Source organism: Sciurus carolinensis, chromosome 11 (assembly GCF_902686445.1).
Source record: "Sciurus carolinensis chromosome 11, mSciCar1.2, whole genome shotgun sequence".
Lineage (NCBI taxonomy): Eukaryota > Metazoa > Chordata > Mammalia > Rodentia > Sciuridae > Sciurus > Sciurus carolinensis.
In genome coordinates this window covers 9,901,272-9,924,298 of record NC_062223.1, presented here as the reverse complement: position 1 = coordinate 9,924,298, position 23,027 = coordinate 9,901,272, and the positions used below count along the sequence as shown (strand labels likewise).

At 46.9% G+C, this 23,027-nt stretch overlaps 2 protein-coding genes, 1 long non-coding RNA gene and 1 pseudogene across 10 annotated transcripts in view; 1 reads left to right on the top strand and 3 right to left on the bottom strand.

Moving 5' to 3' along the window:
- LOC124959988 (uncharacterized) overlaps positions 1-2,816 on the bottom strand; it is a 35,052-nt gene extending 32,236 nt beyond the window's left edge. For 3 of the 5 annotated variants that reach the window (XM_047518499.1, XM_047518498.1, XM_047518500.1), the window contains exon 1: positions 1,159-2,816. In XM_047518499.1, the coding sequence (XP_047374455.1) occupies positions 1,646-2,758 (1,113 nt within the window). In that variant the 5' untranslated portion in view covers positions 2,759-2,816 and the 3' untranslated portion in view covers positions 1,159-1,645. The remainder of the gene's footprint in view (positions 1-1,158) is intronic. The other 2 variants (XR_007104015.1, XM_047518501.1) reach the window with 1 other exon arrangement.
- Positions 2,817-2,998: 182 nt separating this feature from the next.
- Positions 2,999-18,330, top strand: LOC124959854 (uncharacterized). 4 transcript variants are annotated; one of them, XR_007103996.1, is made up of 6 exons: positions 2,999-3,478; positions 13,460-13,793; positions 14,551-14,629; positions 14,807-15,016; positions 17,220-17,283; positions 17,372-18,330. It is a non-coding gene; the product is annotated as an uncharacterized LOC124959854 (long non-coding RNA). The 4 variants fall into 4 exon arrangements; XR_007103995.1 differs by having other exon boundaries at positions 13,896-14,629; XR_007103994.1 differs by having other exon boundaries at positions 13,460-14,629.
- On the bottom strand, positions 7,940-8,038 carry LOC124960795 (uncharacterized; annotated as a pseudogene).
- On the bottom strand, positions 18,302-21,885 carry Cfl1 (cofilin 1). The gene is made up of 4 exons (XM_047518316.1): positions 21,684-21,885; positions 19,489-19,796; positions 19,169-19,245; positions 18,302-18,967 (listed from the first exon to the last, which is right to left on the bottom strand). Exons 1-4 carry the CDS (start codon positions 21,684-21,686, stop codon positions 18,855-18,857), a joined length of 501 nt encoding a protein of 166 aa, XP_047374272.1. The 5' UTR covers positions 21,687-21,885; the 3' UTR covers positions 18,302-18,854.
- Positions 21,886-23,027: the final 1,142 nt, after the last annotated feature.

Sequence of the window (23,027 nt, the reverse complement as noted above, 5' to 3'; positions counted from 1 at the left end):
AAAAAGAATAAAACAACTCTTGAATAGCAACACTTGGAAGTTAGAAGACAGTGTTAGAAGTTAAAATTCTATGGGAAAAAATATTTCCAATCTAGAATCCTATAACTAGCTAAACTATCTATCAAATATGAGACAAGAATCAGTATTTTCAGACAGATACAGTATCACAAAGTTTACCTTCCATGGTCACTTTTTTGGAAGCCATTAGACTATACAGTTGACCAGAATAAAGAATTAAAATAAACATTTTAATTTAAACATTTTGAAGGAAGGAAGGAAGGGAGAAGGCAGGAAAGAAAGGAGAGGGTGGGCCAGGAGAGATGAGAAAGGAAGAGGAGGAGGAAGAGGAGAGATGGGGAAATAAGAACTTGATAGATTTTCTATTAGGTTAGACTACATGAACAACAACAACAAAAAAGGGTTTATAGATATACTGGAGTCTTTGGGGCAAATTACCCAAGGGTAAATAGAAAATATAACCAATTACACCAGCTATTAGATGCTTGTGTTATGATATTTGTGCTTATTAGGATACAATAAAGTTTCTACTCAGAAATTTGGCAGACTTTTTAAAGTGCATAGAGGAGAAAAGATGGTAAAGTATTCCTTTCCTCCTATCTACTGCTTTTAGCCACCTCTTACATTCCTGCCCAAGAGACAAATAACCCAACAGACCAAATTAAGACTTGGTCTTAACACTGAAGTCTTCACATTAGACATTCAGAGGACCTTCTCTCCTCCTCAGGATGAGGGCAGAGGGGGTACAACATATAAAAAGAAGACCCTTAAGGAGACACCGGGGGGAGCTGTGGAAAAGTCCATGTGATTAGATGAATAATTAAAAGTCAAAGATAGAAACAAAAAGCAGGTTCAAATAATTGAACCAATCCAAATGGGTGGAGGCGGGGGCAACCTGTGGACATGGTGACCTGTGGACATGGTGACCCTGCTAATGAAGGTGCAACAGTGCAGCCCAGCCATTATTCTGAATGCAACATCCATGCAGATGAGTTTGATCCAGATGTGCAGGACACTGCAAGAGGTCTGTCACATTAGATGGTAAAACTGGCTTCATGGGAGTGGTCAGTACAGGAGTAGTGAAGGAAGTAAATTTGAAACCAACAAACAAAACCACCATTATGGGATATGGCTTCTTACTTTTTGGGCTTTTTTCCACTTAATTTGCTCATCTCCTCTTCCCTTGCTTTTGTCACTTTGGAGCCTCTCCTTCTTCAGGATCCGAGTTCACTTTTCTTACTCCAGGCCTGCTTCTTCTTCCACAGCCCCCAATATCTACCCTTTTCCCTGCTGCAATTCCCATCAGGCCACCCCTGCATGTTATCTCCCTAATTGTGTGTCAGATGAAATCCTTCCAGCCCATCCTAAGGTCACTTCTCAAAGAGCGATTTAAGAACCCCAACTCCAACTTTCTTCTACTATTACCAAATCTCCTTTCTCCTCAGAATGTTCTCATTTCCCTCTTTACAATTTTTTTTTTTCCATCCACTGGTACTGGCCCAACAGCTCTGCTCCATTCCCACAACCTTCTGAATAATGTTGTGCATGGGTCTACCTTCTCCTCTTTGACTTTCAGTAGTTCCCCTACCTGCATGTCTCCTTCCTTCATTGCAATCCTGCATCTGCCTCATCCACTGGGACCTTCACCTGTAACGTTTTTCTCTTCCATGGAAATGAATTCACCAGTAATATCCTTTACTTCACGTAAGTTATCCCCCTCAGCTTCCACCCCTTCCTCAATCCCTTCCAGTTCTTTATCTGTCCCTTTTATACTTTCAGAAGGAATTTCCATCTCCTCATCTGTAAATCCTAGCCCTCTTTCATCACCAGGAATTTCTATCACTCTTTCAATGTTCTCTTCACTTCTCAGTTTTTCTCCAGTAGATTCCAGTTTCTCCTCACTTGACCCCAGTTTATCGCTAATGGATCTCGAATCCTCTCCATCAGTCCTTAGTTTCTCTCCGCTGGACTTCAGTTTCTCTCTACTGGATCTTCGCTTCTCTCCACTGGACCCCCGCTTCTCTCTACTGTACACTGGGTTCTCTCCACCGGACCCCCGCTTCTCTCCCCTGTACACCGGGTTCTCTCCACCGGACCCCCGCTTCTCTCCCCTGTACACCAGCTCCTCCCCACTCAACCTGTGCCCCTTGTTCTGCTGCAACTGATTTTCTCTGGATCTCAAGTCCTCTCCACTAGTCCCTACTCTATCCCCAGTAGACTTGGACCTCTCTTCAGACGCAGATCCTTTCCTAGACTCTCCGGTCATCCCTGCAGGCTTAGATTCGGCCCCGATTTTGCCTTTGACGTCTTGCTTTCCCCAACTCTCCCTTGAGCTGTCTGGCCCCAAACCCGCAGAATCCTGTAACGCAGTCGCGGCACTGCCCGTCCTTCCCTGACTCCCTGCCTTCTCTTTCAAGACGGTCTTCCCCACACTTTCCGGCCGCCAGTACTCAGAATCAGCCTTTGGGTCCCACATTCTAGGCTTCTGCGTGTTTCTGCCCAGGAGCTCCACCCTCTTTCCAATCACGATGAGCCCGTTCCAGGGCACCCACATTTTCACTTTCTCTCGCCGCACCTGCGCCCTCTTGTAGCCCAGCTCCAGCGGCGAATGCCCGTGGATATGGGCCAGGCCGGAGGATCCGTGACTGAGGGCCTTGCTCAGCCGCCTCAACTGCTGGTTCAGCCGCTCCCTCGCGCTCCTGAGCGAAATTATTAACGGAATCCCCTTCTGCTCAGACATCGCCGCCTGCCGGGGCCGCGGGCCCGCCAGCCCAACTCAGGGGACTCATTCCCCAAACCTCCGCCGCCCCGCCCCGCCCCGCCCCGCCCCGCCCCGCCCCGCCCCGCCCCGCCCCGCCCCGCCCCGCCCCGCCCCGCCCCACCCCGCCGCCCGGCCCCACCCCGCCCCGCCCCACCCCGCCGCCCGGCCCACCGCCTGGAAGGCGCGGGACCGGGCTAGTGCGCACGCGCAGGACGCGCGTGGCCGTTGGAAGGCGAAGCCCGGAACCGCAGAGTTCCGGAGTCTGTCAGCCGGGGGGCGCGGGGGACGCGGGGGACGTGGCACGTGACCTCCTTGACCCGAGAGCTCGGCCCCGCGGCACCCAAGTGCTAGTGTAGCCCCCGCCCTCTCTCGGTTCCGCGCTACCCCTTAAAAGCCCGGCCTGGACACAAAAAACCACCGGCGTCGTAGCCAATGGAGTCCCGCAAGATCGACCTGCTGCCCAATCGGAAGGCGCAGCTGCCCGGGACGGGATGGGAATCACCCGGACCCCAGGTGACTCCCTGGCCCGGACGGGGAGGTGTCTCCCGCAATTGATGGGCTACTCACTCGGTCCCTACATCCGGCGAGTTACGGTGACGAAGCTGCGGGAGCGCGCAGGCAGTGTCCATTCGCAGAATCCTTGTGTGCTGCAGCCAAGTAGCGATGGAGCTGCATCAGGAGGCTGGGAAGGAAAGTAAGGTAAAGAAAGGATGTAAAACCCTCTTCCAACCACCACCTCACTCCGTGGTACCCATTGATGTCCAAGGATAGAGTGAGAGAGCGCGACCACGCGCTGGACAGGGGACGGGGCACCTCTGTGGCACCTGCACAGCTGCGTAGCGACTAGTGAGGATGCCAAGAGACTCAGGGTTTTACCTTTGCCTGTGCAAATGGACAGGGACTCGTCACTGTCACTCCTCTCCTCCCCAGGACTGACTCACACTTGCTTGATGGGGATGAAGAGGAAGAAGGGATATTAGAGATTACGAAGGGGCTGGCATCCTCTTCTTTCTGGCGGTGGGGAATCCTGACGGCACACATGGCATCACCTGTGTATCTGTGTTCATATAATCATAAGACCATTCTTTTGCCTTGCAACTGCATTCAACAAATAGTCATCAAGCATCTACGTTGTACCAAAGATGGTTAGGGCACGCAGAGGTGCACACTTTGGGGGATTGGAGTCACGTGCATAGTGGGCTGTGGCTGAGTGTGAGGATGGAGCAGCTATGGTGTATCCTGGAGGTCCCATCTCCCTCAAGCAGCTACCCAGCTGTCTACCCAGCAGTGTAGTTGGAAGCAGAGATACTAAGATATCAGGAAGCAGGCCAAGGGACTAGGAGGCCTGCTGTCCAGTGAGCCAGACTGCTTGTGTTTGGAGCCTGGTCATGGTGAGAGAAGTTGGGAGAGCCTGTCTTGGGAGTATTACACTTGGGAGTGTTACAGAAGCCAAGAAGTGAGGAGAGGATTCAAGTGGAATTTGGAGGGACTTATAGACACAAAGCCTAGAACAGCAAGTGACTGTTTTAGTGTTTATTTATGTTCATATTGATGGTTAAAATAGGTTATAAATATCTCAGTGCTTAGTATGTGTGTATGTATATGTACATATATACATGTACATGTGCAGTACCTAGCATACTATAAAGGTAAATACAAGTATTAGCTATTATATTAATATTGTGGTTGTTCCTGTTGTTAGTGATATCATGTGAGATGCTGTGTGTTATGAGAATGTACTGAGCTGCACACTCTGAAAGTCCACTCATAGTACTTATCCTCTAGGTTAAACTTTGCCTCTCTAAGCTCCTTCTTTAAATGCAGAGACATCAGAAGAAAAATAATTCAGGCATGGTAGTACACGCCTGTAATCTCAGCTACTTGAGAGCTGCTACAAGAGAATAGCAAGTTCAAGGCCAGCCTAGGCAATTTAACAAAGCTCTGTCTCAAAATAAAAATTTAGAAAAGATCTGGGGAGCTGGGCGCCCCATGGGGGGCTGTAATCCCAGCAATTTGAGAGGCTGAGGCAGGAGAATCACAAGTTCAAAGCCAACCTCAGCAAAAGTGAGGCACTAAGCATCTCAGTGAGATCCTGTCTCTAAATAAAATACAAAATAGGACTGGGGATGTGGCTCAGTGGTCAAGTACCACTGAGTTTAATCCCTGGTACCCCTCCCATCACATAAAAAAGGGCTGGGGATGTAGCTTAGTGTTAGAGCACTTGCCTACCATGTGGAAGGCCCTGGATTCATTCCCCAGTACTTTAAAAAACAAACAAAAAAATACAGCATCTTCAGATTGGATTTTGAAAAAACAATTACATTCTGTTAAAAGATACATACTGTACACATAAGGACACAAAAAGGTTGAAATAAAGGATAGGAAAATACACACCATGCACACACTAACCAAAAGAAAGCTGATGTTGCTATTAATTTCCAAGAAAGTAGACTGTAAATCTTGAAATATTACTGGAAATACAAAGGACTTTTTAATAATATAAGTCAATTCAACAGAAAGATAAAACAGCCCTAAATTTATATGCATAAATTTATATATGCAAATCTGTACACATTTATAACATAGCTTCAAAATATGCAAAGTAAAGGTGACGGAATTGAAAAAAAGACATGGGCAAACCCACAATTTTAGTAAGAGATTTTGTTTATTTTTTAATTTTAATTTTTTATTTATTTGTTCTAATTAGTTGTACATGACAGTAGAATGCATTTATATACTTTGATAGATCGTACATAAATAGAGTGTAATCTCTCATTTTTCTGATTATACATATTGCAGGATCACATTGGTCATGCAGTCATACATGTACATGAGGTAATAATGTGTTTTACTCTATTGTCATTCCTTCCCTCATACCCCTTCCCCTCCCTTCACTCCCCTCTACCTAAATAAAGTAACTCTATTCTTCCCTGTCACCCCCTGCCCCTTATTCTGAATTAGCTTCCACATATCAGAGAAAACATTGGGGCTTTGGTTTTCTGGGTTTGGCCTATTTCACTTAGCATGATAGTCTCTAACTCCATCCATTTACCAGCAAATGCCAGAATTTCATTATTCTTTAAGGCTCAATAATATTCCATTGTGTATATATACCACATTTTCTTTATCCATTCATCTGTTGAAGGGCATCTAGATTGGTTCCATAGTTCAACGATTGTGAATTGAGCTGCTATAAACATTGATGTGGCTGTGTCACTGTAGTATGTTGACTTTAAGTCCTTTGGGTATAAACTGAGGAGTAGGACAGCTGGGTCAAATGGTGGTTCTTAGGAATCCCATACTGTTTTCCATAATTGTTGCACCAATTTGCAATCCCACTAGCAATGTCTGAGTGTGCCTTTTTCCTCACATCCTCACCAACCTTTATTATTGCTTGTGTTCTTGATAATTGCCATTCTGACTGGAGTGAGATGAAATCTTAAGAGTAGTTTTGATTTATGTTTCTCTAATTTCTAGAGATGTTGAACATTTTTTCATATATTTATTCATTTTATATCTTCTGTGAAGTGCCTGTTCAGTTCCATAGCCCATTTATTGATTGGGTTATTTTTTTGGTGTTAAGTTTTTTGAATTCTTTATATATTGTAGAGATTAATGCTTTATCTGAGATGCATGTGGTAAAAGGTTTTCTCCCAATCTGAAGGATATCTCTTCACATATTATTTCTTTTGCTGAGAAGAAAATTTTTAGTTTGAGTCCATCCCATTTATTGATTCTTGATTTAATTTCTTGTGCTTTAGGGTTAGTTAGAGATTTTAACACAGCTATCTCAATAACCACTGGAACTAATAGACAAAAAATATCAGTAGGATTTAGAAGATTTGAACAACATGATTAATCAACTTGATCTAATTGACCTATGTAGGAGTCTATATCTAACAACTGCAGAAAACATTTTTTCAAGTGTACACGTTATATGTTAGGCTACAAAGATTATTATCAACAAATTTTAAAAGACTGAAATAATAATACATTCTCTGACCCAGGATTAACCTAAGAATTAAAACAACAACAACAACAAAACTGGATTCTAGACTGTTTGAAAGCATTGCTTCTAAATAACTCAAAGGTAGAAGAAGAAATTATAATGGAGATTAGAAAATATTTTTAAATAAATGACTGTAAAAACATGACACATCAAAACTTACAGAATGTTGCTAAAGCAGTGTCCAGAGGGAAATTTATACATCCATATCCACATGCACATTTTGGAAAAGAAGAAAGGCTGAGAAGTCACTGATCTAAGTTTCAATCTTAAAAAGCTAAAAGAAGGGCTGGGGAGATAGTTCAGTTGGTAGAGTGCTTGCCTTGCAAGCACAAGACCCTGGGTTCAATCCCCAGCACTGCCAAAAAATAAAAAAAAAAAGAAGCTAAAAGAAGAGCAAGTTAAACCCCAGGAAATTAGAAGGATAAGAGAAGAAAGTGATAGCAGAAATCTATACAGAGAAAATAAACATACAAAGAGAAAACAATGTAGATTTTTGAAAATGTCAATAAAATTGGTAATTCCTACCAAGACCAAGAGAGAGTACACATGGGAAAGAGAAAGAGCAGGAAGAAGGGGGGAAATACTAATTATCAGTATCAGGAATGGTGGAGTACATTGCCGAAAATGATTCAGACATAAAAAATGTAATAAGTATATATGTGCCAAAGAACTTAGATAATTTACATGAATTAGATAAACTCCTTGAAAAATGGGACTCATTAAACCCAAAACAAGAAATAGAAAATTCTGTGTAGTTTTACCATAATTATATGAATTGATTCCATAATTTGAACTTTTCCAAAACTGTCTAAGTACAGATAAATTCATAGGTAGATTCTTGAAAGTCTTAAAGGAAAAATAATGCCATTTTTTTTAGTTTTTTAAATTAACACATATTTTTACATATTTATGGGGTATAGTATAATTTGATACATGTATATAATATATAATAATCAAATCAGGGTAATTAGTATTTCCTTCTTCTCAGACATTTGTCATTTCTGTGGTTGGAAATCTTCAGACTCTTCGAGTTATTTTTATTTATTTATTTATTTTTTTGTGGTGCTGGGGACTGAACCCAGGGCCTTGTGCTTGCAAGGCAAGCACTATACCAACTGAGTTATATCCCCAGCCCACTTCTAGTTATTTTGAAAAACATGGAATACGTCATGAATTAGCGTGGCACAGAGGTCTTGCTAATCTCCTCTGTATCGTTCCAATTTTCGCCTGTGTGGTGCTGAAGTGAGCACAATAGTACCATTCTTATACAAATCATTCCAAAAAAAACAGAAATAGAAGGCACAGTTCCCATCCTAGTTTAAGAGGACAGCATAACCTTGATTCAAAAATCTTTCAAGAGATACAAGCGAGTACTGGGACGTGGCTCAGGGGTAGAGCCCTTGCCTGGCATTTGTGAGGCCTTGAATTTGATCCTCAGTACTGAAAGAAAAAGAGAGAGAGAGAGAGAGAGAGAGAGAGAGAGAGAGAGATGAATGGTGGCAAGAACTACATAACAGTTTGAATGTACTTTGTGCTACTGAATTGTACACTTAAGAATTGTTGGGCTGGACCCAGAGGTGCACACCTGTAATCCCAGCAGCTTGGGAGGCTGAGGCAGGAGGATTAAGAGTTCAAAGTCAGACTCAGCAACTTAGGGAGGCCCTGAGCAACTCAGCAAGACCCTGTCTCTAAATAAAATATAAAAAAAGAGCTGGGATGTGGCTCAGTGATTAAGCATGCCTGGGTTCAATCCTCAGTACCAAAAAAAAAAAAAAAAAAAGAGAGAGAGAGAGAGAAAAAGAATTGTTGAAAGGGTAAATTTTAAATTTATGTATTTTTTACCACCAAAACATTGTCAAGAACATTGTAAGAAAGGAAATATACACATTATCTCTCATGAACAGAGATGGGATGCAAATTATAAACCAAATATTGTCAAGTTGATAAGCCTTGTAAATAAAAAGATAATTTTAATAAGCAAGACCTTCTTCCAAAATGCAGAGGTTTAACATTAGATCAGTCACAGAGGCTGGCACGAAGGCTCATACCTGTAATCCCAGCAACTCCAAAGACTGAGGCAAGAAGATTGCAAGTTCAAGGCCAGCCTCAGCAAGTCTCAAAATAAAAGTTTTAAAAGGGCTGGGATTGTAGCTCAGTGTGATAAGTGCCCCTGGCTCAACCCCCAGTACCAAAAAAATAAAAGAAAAAGAAAATCAGTCAATGAAATTAAGCACATAAACAGAGTAACAGGAAAATCCATAGAATTATCTCAAAAAGGTAGAGAATAAAAATCAACACTCTGGCCAAAGTAGACACAGCAGGGAGCTTCATTAATCTGAGAAAGTGTATCCAGGAACATCTCAGGGTTGAATTTTAAAAGCATCCCCTCAGTTGGGTGCAATGTCGCATGCGTGTAATCCCAATGGCTCGGGAGGCTGAGGCAGGAGAATTAAGAGTTCAAAGCTAGCCTCAGCAGCTTTGCGAGACCCCGTCTCTAAATTAAATATTTAAAAAGGGCTGGGGATATGGCTCAGTGTTTAAATGCCCCTGGGTTCAATCTTCAGTACCCCTACACCACCTCCAGGAAAAAAGTATCTCCTCTGTTGTAGCTCAGTGGTAGAACACTTGACTGGCATACACAGGACCCTAGGTTCAGTCCCCAGCATTGCAAAAGTAATAAATAAATAAACAAACAGACAAACAAACCTGGACACAAGGTAAATATATAGAAATATATTGTTTCTGTTTACCAGCTACAATTGTAAAATTTTTAATATACCATTTAAAGAAAATTTTAAAAGTAAAAGAATTGTCTAAATACCACTTAAAATAGCAAAAAAGTCATCAAATACCTAGAATAAATATAACAAAAGCTATTACTGAGAGAAAAATTGAATATCTCAATATTTAGAAGATATTCCATGTTCATAGATTATAAGATTTGCTATTGCAAAGATATTTGTTCTTTACAAATTATACATTTAATATAATCTCAATCAAAATTCCAATTTAGGGCTGGAGTTATAGCTCAGTGGTACAGCGCTTGCCTAGCATGTATGAGGCACTAGGTTCAATTCTCAGCACCACATAAAAATAAATAACAGTAAAGGTTCATCCACACACAAAAAACAAGTCCCATTTTAAAATCAGCGTACTATAGTGGTGCAGCTACATCAATGTTTATGGCAACTCATTTCACAATATCTAAGCTATGGAAACAACCTAGGTGTCCTTCAGCGGATGAATGGATAAAGATAATATGGTATATATACACAATGGAATATTACTCAGCCATAAAGAAGAATGAAATTATGGCATTTGCTGGTAAATGGATGGAACCAGAGACTATCATGCTAAGTGAAATAAGCCAATCCCCAAAAACCAAAGACCAGATGTTCTCTCTGATATGTGGATGCTAACACACAATAAGGAGGGTGGGGAATAGAAGTTCATTGAATTAGACAAAAGGGAATGAAGGGAGATGAGCGGGAATGAGAATAGGAAAGACAGTAGAATGAATCGGACATCACTTTCCTTTGTTCATATTTGAATACAGGACCAGTGTAACTCCACATAATGTCCAACCACAGTATGGGAAGTTATACTCCATGTATGTATAATATGTCAAAATATACTCTACTGGGACTGGCAGTGTAGCTCAGTGGTAGAGCATTTGACTAGCACGTGTGAGGCACTGGGTTCAATCCTCAGCACCACATATAAAGAAAGAAAGAAAATAAAGATATTGTGTCCATCTACAATAAAAAAGAATCAAATACACTCTAGTGTCATGTATATCTAAAAAGAATAAATTAAAAAACAGACAAGTAGAGATAAAAAGAAGAAAAACAAAATCCCAGTAAGTTTTTTGGGGTAGAAATTAATAAGCTGAATTTATGTGGAAATGCAAAGGACTTACAATAGCCAAAATGATTTTGAAAAGGAACAACAAAGTTGGAGACCTTATATTATCTGATTCCGAAACTTGCACATCAAATTACTGTAAGCAAGTCTATGAAAGATAATGTCATAAGAATAGGCTTATAGGGGCCTGGGATCGTAGCTCAGTGGTGGAACCCTTGCCTGGTATATGTGAGGCACTGAGTTCGATCCTCAGCACCACATAAAAACAAATAAATAAAATAAAGGTATTGTGTCCATCTGTGACTAAAAAACTTTTTAAAAAGAATAGACTTAGGGGCTGGGGTTGTGGTCCAGTGGCAGAGCACCTGCCTAGCATGTGTGAGGCACTGGTTTGAGACCCAGCACCACATATAAATAAATAAAACAAAGGTCCATCAACAACTTAAAAAAAAAAAAAAAAGATTAGACTTACAGGTCAATTTAACAGAATTGAGATTCCAGAAGTGATTACACTTACAAGGTCATTTGAGTTTCTACCAGCACGTGCACCAAAGCAATTCAATAGGGAAAAGAAAGTCTTTTTAACAAATAGTGCTAAAATACTTGACTATTTATCCAGCAAAAATGAATCACAGCCTATACCTCACACTCTATACAGAATGAATTGAAAATAGACGCTAGTGGGCTTTGGATATAACTGAGTGGTGGAGTGCTCACCTAGCGTGCACAAGGCCCTGGATTCCATCCCAGATCTGAAAAAAAGTAAATAAATAAACATAGATCTAAATATAAAAGCAAAAATTAAAACTGTAAAACTTCTAGAGTAAAAATAAATAGAAGAATATCTTCAGGACCTTGGGATAGGCACACATTCCTTCAGTAGAACCTAGGAGCTGGGCGGGTAGCTCTGGTAAGAATGGGTACCTAGTGTACTCAAGGCCCAGGATTTGGCCCCCATCACCACAAAGGAAAAAGAAAACAGGGCACAAAAAGACTTAATCATAAAAGACAAGCTAGAACCAGGCATCATGGTGCAGTCTGTAATTCCAGCAACTCGGGACACTGAGGCAGGAGAATCACAAGTTCAAGGAAAGTTCAAGGCTAGCCTTGGCAGCTTAGTGAGATCCTGTCTCAAAAAAAAAAAAAAAAAAAAAAAAAGAGAAAGAAAAGAAAACTAAAGATCTTCTAATTTTTTAAAAGAGAAGGGCAGGAAAGGAGCAGAAGCCCGAGACAGGCACTTCACAAAAGCCAGCAAATGGCTGATAACATAAAGTGCTGGCCCACATCATTCCTTAACAGGTATGGCGAGTTGCGCTTCCAATGCACTATCACCACACACACCTGTATTAATGTGACCAAAGTAAAATGTGGTGCAGCTGGAATGTTCAGACAACACTGGTTAAAGTGTAAGTCGGTTCAGAGTCCTGGAAAACTGGCAGTATCTGCAAAAGCAGTTTAAACATGCCTGCCCTGTGACAAAGTGATTCTCCCACTTAGCAGAAATGAGGCCTTAGGTCTCTCAAAAGAAATACGCAAAAGTATTCATGGCAATTTTATTCATAATAGTCAAAAACTTGAAATAATCCAGATGCCCATCCCCAGTAGAATGGATACAGACATTATAATGTAATCACATAGTGGAATATGACATAGCAATGAAATCAGCCACCGCTCTACTCAGCAACAGGCGGATCGCACTTGAGAACAAGGCCATAAAAAGGCATGAAATAATGGCATTTATGTGAAATTCAAAGATTAAGGAAAATTAATGTATCATGGTAGAAGTTAGAATAGTTGTTAGCTCTGGGTTGGGGAATAATTGGGTTGTGGGAAAGAGGTAGCATTTGGGAATAGAGAAATAGCTGTATATCTTGATTTGAGTGGTGGTTTCACAAGTGTATACATATGTAAAAATTGTGCTTTTACACTTAAGATGTGTGCACTTTATATCTCAGTTTAAAAAATAAAAAGAAGCCAAGTGCAGTGGTACATACCTGTAATACCAGCCACTCAGGAGGCTAAGGCAGAAACATCACAAGTTCAAGGCCAGCAACTTAGATCCTGTTACAAAATAAACACAGCTGGGCATGTAGCTCGGTGGTAGAGCACCCCTGGAGTCAATTTTCAATGCTGAAAAAATTAATAAATAATAAAAGATGACTGATAACCCCATGAGTGGTAACCTCATGGTCCGTTCCTCCATAGGCTAAAGCCAGAAGGAGGGGACAGGTGCGGTTGTCTATGTGTGGAGGAGACATCACTAGACCAGCCACAGACTTGCCGTTGTTAGGCAGGGCCTGGCCTGTTTTGGGACCCACAGGTCGTTGAGCCCCATTGTAGGCATCTCCAAAGTGTGCCAAAACCAATAAGGAGAGTGAGGCGGCCTCCAGGGCACGTGTTCATTTGTGGGTGAGCAGGGCTTAATGGTAGGGCAGCTCCAATGCCAAAGCCTCCTCCCTTCTCCTTGGCATCATTTGGCACAGTGGTGTGGGCACATTCAGTTAAGTCATGTGGAGAAGAAAGAAACACACACACACGTGAATAAACAAACACATATCGAATAGTTCAATGCAAGAATAAACTGGTAGCTTGATGCTTCCTGGGCTTTTTCACTTGGAGAAATGCATATGCCTGCAGACTCTTGCCTCTTGATCCCAAAAGTAGTGGATGGGATGGTTTTGGCAGCCCTCAACAGGGAACTTCTTATTTCTTATGCCCAGGTGAAGTGTGCCTGGAGTACCAGCAGGAGGAGGGGTGGGCCTGGGAATTTAGAAACTGGGTTCAAATATGGCCCTGTCACTTTGCAGCTGTGTGCCCTTGGACAAATTACTTCAGCTCTCTGGTGGACTCATCTTTAAATGGGAGGCAAGAATTCTTCCTGTCTCTGAGCATGGGAATTTGTTTTGGTAAGACTGTAAAACTCTTTGAGTAGCAACTTATCAGGGTCCTTGCTGGTGACCCTGGGTGTTGCAGAAGCACAGTGCTGCTGTGAGGAGGGTTCTGCAGGAGGACAAGAGACCCGCAGCAAGCGTGGGCAAAGGGGCCTGCCCTGCCCCACAGCCTACTTCCATGTCAGTGGATCTGCAGGGAGACAGCTCCTTACAAGTGGAGATCTCTGATGCCGTGAGCAAGCAGGACAAGGTGAAATTCACTGTTCAAGCAAGGGGAGGGGGCCTGGGTGAGGGAACAGGCTTCCTGGCTTCCAGAGCGGCCTTCCTCATTTTACCCACATGGCGTTCTCAGTTGTGCGGCCACATGAGGATTTCGCCCAGCTATGTGACACCCACGTGGAGAATGAGGACCACGCATGAGCGAGTGGCCTCAGCAACCTACCCCTCCTGTGAGCAGATTCCCCCAGCTTCTCCCAGGTGACATTGAGGCTTCAAGGGAAAAGCTGCAGAAGCTCGGTGCGCGGGACAGCTCAGGAGGAATCTGCCAAAATGGAGCAGGAGCTAGCAGCATGAGTGCCAGCGCCTGCTGTCTCTGGTGGCCAAGCCCCAGCCCCAGGCCTCCTCAGAACTCCATGATTTCTTCTCACCTATGCCCCTATGGATGTTCCTCTGGCCCTGGGACTGCTGAGGGGAAGATGGGCAGGATGATGGAGCCCAAAAGAGCCCTCAAGCTGCCTGCACTCCTGCAGGAAGTCCCCAGCCATCTTTAAGACAGTTGTGTTGCATGAATTCTTTCTGCAGCACTGGCGACCCACCCAACCTGCAGTAAGACCACAACTTTGTGGTCTTGGAATACAGCCAGGATGTGAACTGGGCCAGAGCACTAGGGTCACTTCCCGTTGGGGGTGTCAAGCCAAAGAAGATGCCCACTGGGCTCATGCCCATCATGACAGGATGGGGGATTCAAGCACCACCCCAGCATCTCATCTTCTCTTTGTGTGCCCCAGCTAAGCGTCAGAGGGAAGAACAGGAAGGAACTTGCTTCTGAAGTACATCATGAGGCCTGCAGATGAAGCCTCAGCACTGGTATGTTAGGGCTCACGGTGACCCTGGGGCCCCTCTCTGGATTCAACCCAAGTCCTCAAGCCTGTGGCAAGGTTGAGGCCCAGGCTGGCTCTGGGAGGGAAGCCATGGATGGACTGGGCTGGGTTGCAAGGAGAGGGTGCCACCCTGGGGACCTGGTTCCTGTTTCTGATAACCTAGGTGAGGATCCTGTCTGACTCACTTAGAAGGTGGATGACTTCTTTGAGCATGGGAGGAACTTCCTGCTGGAATACCCCACCTGCATCTGAGATGCCTACCGCTGGGCAGACTGTGTCGTGCCATACGCAGAGTACACAGGGTCAGGGGGCCTGGTGGTGTCACTCCCTGGGGGAGAAAGAAGAGCAGGGGATGCCCTGGCATCTGTCCATGGTGAGAATACCAAGGGTGGGGCTTGATGTTCCGATGTAGAAGCTCTGATGGGGGTTGTATCCCAACAGGCCTGGTGGATGATTACATCCCTTTCTGCTGCACTGAGCAGCCTGGGAACACAGGGATTCAACCAGCTAAAGATGAGAGGAATTTCCCTTACCCTCTCCCTGTGCTTGTAAACTGTGTGCCCATGAGAAGTCACTCTGTAGAAGGCTGCTGTCAGCTCTAGGTGAGAGGAAGTTCCCACAGGGGGGTGGGAGAGAAAGGGGAGAGGGGGATTCCCAAGGAGGGGCTGAGGACATGGAGGCCTTGTACGGCACCAGGCCCCTGCCCTAAGTCCTCGCCATCACCTAGAAGCTTGCTTAAATTGGCAGAGCTCTTTGAACTGAAGGTAAGTACTGCCTTGTATCCTCAAAGCTTCCACGATGAGCCTGTCAGGAAGATGAGTCCTGAGAGAGCAAAACTGCAGAGCCAATTTGGAATGTTAAGTGGTAGGTGGCCCTGGTGGCACTCTGGACTCCCACCACAGACTAGTGTAATAAGTGGAATGAGGGCTGGGGATATAGCTCAGTTGGTAGAGTGCTTGCCTTGCATGCACAAGGCCCTGGGTTCAATCCCCAGCACCAAAAAAAAAAAAAAAAGTGGAATGAAAGCAAGGGTCCAATCAGATGAGGGAAGAGTAGGAAGTGGATTTGGTAAGGCACAAGGATGTGGCACGTGCCTCTGGCTACCATGAGCCACCAACGTCCTGCCCAGACACACTTCCCGAACTCTTCTCCAAGGAAGTCACTGGAATATGTCAATCTTTCTTCCCTGCCTGAGCCCCTGCACATGGGCCCTTCGGCTTCCAGTACCTACCAAGACACAGAGCCCAAAGCCCTTAAAACTTAACTTTCAGGCCTTTTGTGATCAGGCCACTACTGCCTTTCCCAGCTTTGCCCAACATGCCCCCACTGAACCTGTGGTCCCAACACATACCAACTCGTGCATCTGCAAACCCTTTGCCTTTGGCTAACTCAATCTCCAAGGCCCAGTCTGGGGACCGCTTTCCTCTCTTAAGTCTGCCCTGGCCAGCACCCTTGAGGATCAGGGTCTCCTGACCTGTATTGGTTACCAAGGAATTCTCTACTGGGTATTTTGAGAAAGAGAGGGCCTACCTCACCTAAGCTGCTCTTTTGGAGACCTTGCTTTCCAGTTTCCACCTGCCTGATGGAGCTCACTAAGGACCTGAAGCTGTCAAGACAGCAAGACTATATGAGACTCATGGGCAGTCAAGGTCAGGGGTGGCCCCACGGTACCCTCAGAGCTGGAGGTCAATGGGAGAAGTGGGTAGGTTACCTTGTACCAGTGGTTACAGGCAACCACAAGAATGCCAGCAAGGCCCTGGATAAGACATGCACCAGGTAGAGGGATTTGTGGACAGCTGAGAGCCACCAGCAGCTGTGCTGCCGTGACTTGATTGCCTGTCAAGCAGGGTGAGCCCCACAGGTGACAGTCCCCACACTGGGCTGCCCAGCCACACTGCCTATTCCCATCTTCCTTCCTCACCACAGCTTATAGATGCCAGGTTCCACTGGGTCCCCTTTTTTTTTTTTTTTTTTTTTTTTTTTTTTGTGGTGCTGGGAGATTATGAACCCAGGGTGTTGTGCTTGCAAGACAAGCACTCTACCAACTGAGCTATATCCCCAACCCCGGGTCTCCTTTTTACAAAAACTTCATTGAGTCTGTGGAGCCAGAGCTCCGATATGCCAAGGTGAGAGCCCCCACCTTCCCCCAAGTGTGCACGTGTTGGAGCAGCCCATATTGAGCCCTTCTCGTCATCAGTGATGGCAAGTGCAGTGCTGTGAAAGGGGCCCAAAGGCTGAAGTGTGGAACGCTGCCTAAGGAGGAGGGAACTTCTTTGCAGGTCAGCACCCTACTCCTCCAGAAAGCCTTTGTTCCCATAAAAGAAGAGATTCTGCAGCCAGATCCTGCCCTGGGACCTTAATAAGGGCCCTAATCCCTTCTTCCCTAGCCTCATCCTGAAGCCAGCCCTGCCTGGCTATAGATAAGCCAAGCCCCAGGGACCCCAACTCCCTCCAGCCAGCTGAGGGCCAACTTTCACCCCACCCTTTGAGCTCACTGGACAGACTCCCCAACCCCTGTTCTTAACAAAGAGCCTGACTTTGTAACAAGGGGACCTGCTTGTCTTTGCTTCTCACAGCTCAAGGCCTACCATGCACACCCTGCAGCAGGACACGATGGCATCTGGCTCTGCAAAGGAACCTGTAAGACCCAGAACAGCCAAGGTTCGCCCCCACCCCCTTTACAAATCCTAGCAAAGACCAAATACTTCAATCACATTTTCTTTACCAGGAAACTGAAACTACTACTGCCTCCCGCCTGGAGTTTGTGAAGCTAGGCAACCTGCTGTTAACTCCAGAGCTTTCCTTCTCCCAGCCCAGCCAACTAGGGTGGTGTCATTGCTGTTTTTTTGGTACTGGGGATTTAACAGTGCTGTACACTGAGCTACATTCCCAGCCTTTTCTATTTTGAGGCTGGGTCTCCCAAGTTGATATTATAGGCATGTACCATTGCCCCCAGCTTCATTAGCTTACACTTCACACATCATTTCCCCAATTCACTCTGACCTGGACCAAGCTTCTTGGCTCTTTGTGCCTGTTAGGCAGTGAAGGCCCAAAGTACAGGCTGGAGAGCCCACAGCAATGCTGGCAAGAGGCTCAGGACCCTGACAACACCCTCTTGGTTACACACAGGGAGGTGGGGCTCTAGACACTGGAGTCTGAAGTCCTGGGCTCCACCTGGCTGGCCCCACCCTGAATGGACTCCAGTCACATCTACAGAAGGCCAAAGGCTTAACTTGGCCTTCTGACTCACAGCAGCCACCAAACAGCACTCATAAATGTTAATCAGTCATCCTGAAGATGAGTAGGAGAAGGGTGACCCAAGAGACCTTAAGGATGGACAAAGTAGTTCAACAGGGCACCTGTAACCTGCACTGCAACCCACACCAGTCCAAGGGACCCCACCTCAGTAAGGCTCTAGGGGCAACTAATTCAGGTGTGAAGCCATCTGTGTGAGGGTCCCTACACCAACAGCAAACACCATGGGCTCTGCCACCCACCTGATATCTACCGCAACATCAACAGAAGAGGAGCAACTATCAGAAAGGAGTCTCAGAAAGTCACCAAGCAGATAAAGGGGGGGTGGGGTGCAGAGGAGAGAGGTTGTTCCTCTAAGCACACCTCCCTGCCAAGTTCCACCAGGTCTCAACTAAAACAAACACCCCATTAACAAGCCTTTTTATTGTTGTCTTTTTTTGTTTTTTGTTTTTTTTTTAATCGAAGGTCCCTTACTGGTCCTGCTTCCATGAATGGTCAAGACCAAGAGAAAAGGGAGGGGAACCAGCCGGCACAGGGAGGGATCATCTCCACAATATTCCATTTATACACAGAACTAAACAGACAAGCACAGAGTCACTATTGCGGTTAGAAGTTGGCAGCATGGGATAGGGGAGGAACAGGTGGGGAGTAGGGGTGTCGTTAAAAAAAATACAGGCCTCCCCCCAAACTGGGTGCCTGGGGGAAGACTTGGTCTGTTTCAACCCAAGAGGAATCAGAAGATCAAAAGCAGTTTGGGAAGGCCAGAACCGTCAGGGATGAAGGGAGAAGGAAGGTCCAGGGGGTGGGGGGGCTGTTTGGCAACTGGGGTGAAGGGAATGCCCTCCCCCTGCTGGGATCCCCCCAGCCCCTCCGGTCTGGCAGGAAGGGGGCAGCCTGCAACCCCCTAGGGCAGGTCTGGGGCTGCCAGATGCTCCAGGCAGGGGGCTGGAGGGGGCTCACAAAGGCTTGCCCTCCAGAGAGATGACAGCACTGCCCCCCAGTTTTTCAGCCAGGGTGCAGCGGTCCTTGACCTCCTCATAGCAGTTTGCTTGTAATTCATGCTTGATCCCTGTGGGGAAGAAAAAGGAGCTTCTGTGAGCAGGAAGCACTGGGGGAGAGAGTTTCTGTGGCTGGGAAGGAGCCATCTGAGCAGATGGAAGAGATAAGGAACCACCCAAGAGGCAGTGAAGATGGGAGGGAAAACCCCCTCTGCCATGTCATTCACCCCACCTGCAGCCAATACAGAGAAGTACACATTTCTGGCCCTTACCTGTCAGTTTCTTCTTGATGGCGTCCTTAGAACTGGCATAGATCATTTTGCTCTTAAGGGGTGCAGACTCAGGGGCCCTAGAAACAGACAAAGAGTCAGGGAACTTGCCACAACTGCCCTCTGACTGCACAACCCAGAGAAACACTTGAGCTAACCTCCAGCACTGAGGAAGTTTGTCAAATTCCCCACTAACAAGAATTTTGTTATAAACCCTCCTCCAAATCCCCACCTGTGGGCTAACCAGCAGGACTTCTGCCAAGCTCCCCTCCCCTAAGAAAGGGGACAGGAGACAGGCAGAATTGCCTGAATGAGGAGCTCACCAGAAAATAAACACCAGGTCCTCCTTCTTGCTCTCCTTGGTCTCGTAGGTTGCATCATAGAGGGCATAGCGGCAGTCCTTGTCTGGCAGCATCTTGACAAAGGTGGCGTAGGGGTCATCCACTGTCTGGCCCACATCACCTACCAGGATCTCCTTGCCCTCCTCCAGGATGATGTTCTTCTTGTCCTCACTCAGGCAGAAAAGCACCGCCTTCTTGCGCTTCTTCACTTCCTCTGGCGTCGAAGACTTGCGCACCTTCATATCATTAAACACCTTGATGACGCCATCAGAGACAGCCACACCAGAAGCCTGAGAGACAAACCAGATACATCTCACAAGGAAAAGAATTCTGGGAAACTGCTCCTTAAAGTCTTTCTTTTCTGTTCTCAGGAGATCTCAGTCTGGATGCTGAATAAAGCCTTTTGCCTTGGTCCTAAGGGCTCACTAATTCCCTTTCCAAGGTAAGTCACTATTTCCCCACTCAAGTTACTGTGAAGGACCAAATGGCACACAACCCCTGCATGGTGACAACAGAAAAGACCTTCCATTACCTAGTTCAACATGCCCCCCACCACCGTGCCTCATAGGATAGCAACGGAAGACTCGTGAAGAGCAAAGCTTTGGCTGCGATGTGGACCCAGAATTAAAGGAATTCATGGGCTAATTTGGTTCCTGCTCTTGGTACTCCATCTGTCTTTGGATAAAGGGATGACTTTGAACTTCACAGACAGAAGGACCAAACACCTGGGTCATAGTCTCCTCTTCAAAGAAGAGGGAACCAAGACTCTTAACAACACTCTCTAGATGAGTCACAAACAGGTGTACAATAGTTCTAGCAAGACCATCAGAACAGTTCGATGCAGTTATTACAAAATGACCATCTTTCCATACTGGATCATCCCCAAACAAAAGAATTCTAACTGCCAATTAGGATCCTGCTGGACAATTCCCTATCTTCCAGGAGTGGTTCAGGGTCCCAGAAGTCGCCGATACCAGGTATAACTCTAATTCCCAGTATCCTCGAGCCCTCAAGAAACAACGCTCGACCGTGCTAGAGGAAGCTCTAAGGAGAGGGATCAACAGTCCCTGGCGAAATCTGCACCCCCCCCCTACGGAACTGCAGCGGAAGCTGGCCACGTGACTCGGTCGCTTCCGGAGTGGGCGGAGAAGAGATGGGCTAGGCCCGGCCCCCTCCCCAAGAGAGAAACCCGTACTGGAGAGGCAGTGGCACCTCCAGAGTTTCAACGTGCAGGAATCGCCTTTAAGCACAGTAGTATAGGCCTGTCAGCTACAGGCAGTAGCCAGGGCAGGTTACACAAGCCTTAGTTCTCGAAGCCTTCAGGCTAAATATAGGGGGCGGGGCGGTTTCGGGCGGTGCCCGCCTGGGTCACTTCCCTAAACTCGGCTCCACCCTCAGGCTCCATCCGGCAAAGCCAAAGGCCCGCTTGTCCCGAGCTTCAGCCCCGGTGGACAGGCTTGAATGTGTGCGCACGCGCCGGCCGACAACGCTGTTCCAACCCGAACGCTACAGGCAAAAACCCGGTCACTGTGCGCGCTCGCTCGCTCCCGAGCAGGGCCATGGCCTCTAAGGTTCACTCAAAGCCTTGCGGTGCAAGCCCCTAACCGTAGGCCCGGCGGCCCAAACAGGACGCCGTCGATACAGCATCCCCCTAGGCGCCGCGCCCCCGCCTCTCCCGGGAGCCGGCATTCCTGCCACCTGCTCCCGAGACAGACCCGCCCGCCGAGGGAGGGTAACGAGGAGAAAGGAACAGCCCTTGGGTGGGGCACGCGCGCGCCGAGACCTCTCGCGCGCTTTTCTCTCGCCGCCCCCGGGCCAGGTTTGAACGCCGCATGCTCTGCCGAGCGCGCGCCCTAGGGAAAAGCGCTAGGCCGGCTGCTCCGCGAGGGGCGCGTGCCCGCGCGCCCCCTCCCCCACGCCCGGTGTCCGCGCGGGCGCACCAGCGGGTGGGGGAGGGGAAAGGAGTCCAGGGGGCGCGCAAGCGACGTCCCAGCCGGTCCTTCCTCGCGCCCACGGGCGCGCACGCGCGGCCCAGCGCTGCCCGCCCCTCAGTGCGAGACCCTCATCCCGCCCGGGGCGCTGGGGGAGGGGGCATCGACATCACTCTCCGGTGATCCCCGCGCGCAAGCGACCGATCCGCAGCCGCCTCCCCTTGGGCACCGTGACCTGCCGCTCACCATGTTTCCGGAAGCGAAAGGAAGACGGCAAGAAGAGCCAGCGAAGACAAGAGCCGCCGCAGCTGCTGCCGGGATCCGACTGAACGCGGCCTCTCCCGGCCCCTTCCGTTTAGTAGGAGCCGCACAATGAGGGGCGGGGCGGGCTTCCGGCGCTCCCCGAGCGGGCCGACGGGAAATGGAGTCCGAGAGTCTTGCGCCGTCGTGGGGCTCTCTGGGTAATAGTCTGTCGCATCGCCCACCACTCAGCTCCGCAGGGCATGCGTGGAAATGTAGGCCGAGGCAGCTGAAGGGGCGGAGATATGGCGCGGAAAGTGAGCCCATTGGTGGAATTTCCCAGGAAACGTTCTGATCTGAGCTGTATAGTCCCGGAGCTGCGTAAAATGACCCGAAAACCTTCCCCGGCTAAACCATTCCTCGAGTGAAACGGTTTTTCTATGACCCATCTGTCACTTTCTGGATCCCTTAGTCTGAAATTTTTATCTGGAATAGAATTTTGTTTCTCTGAATCGAAGCAACTATACATTGGCCTGGAAGCCCGTACTAAAGCAAGGAGAATCACAAGTATAAAGGTGTCCTAAATAAACATTTGAGTACCCTTCGTAGGCAAAACCACTGTGGTTTCCTGAGGAAAGGTCATATGCAACTTCAACAAAATGAGAATAGGAGGGAGAAAGGCTATTAGGAAATATTTGAAAGGGAAACTTTGTTCTTGCTTAAAGATATTTGTAAAATCCACTAGGCAATAAAGGGGGGAGGCGAGGATTTGTGCATTCAAGGATTCTTGTGCCTTTCACCCGACAAGGAGAAGAAGGAAAAGATACCAAGCTAGATTTAAACCTAATTCATAGGTTTATGGCTATTCTGATACTCGCAAAGAGGAGTAGGACCTTAAGAGTAAACTGCAGTGGGAAGCTTTGTGAAGATTTCATTAGCCTACAACAATGGCCTTGGCTTCACACTCTTCAGGAAAAGAAGGAAAGATCGGGAACAAGTCAGAGGCAAGGGGAATTGGGGACCTTAATCCCATTAGCAGAATAAAGAGTGTAAATGGAGAACGGTGGCAGGGAGTGGGGTACCTCGCAGAGCATGCCGGGGATTGTAGTCCGGGACACCCAGCCGCACAGCCGACGGACCAAACTCCAGGATCCGCAGGTAGAGGCGGTAGCTGGACCCTGCCTCCCCCCAAGCGGGGGAACTTCAGGAGGCTACTAGCACCACCTTTTTAGAAACTAGCAGTTTCCCAGAGCAACGAAGGGGGGAGGGGGCTTCGCAGTTACCCTGGAGAGCTCTCCACCCGCCCCCGACCGCGGGATGCCCTAGATGTCCTTATTAGGACAAGAGACC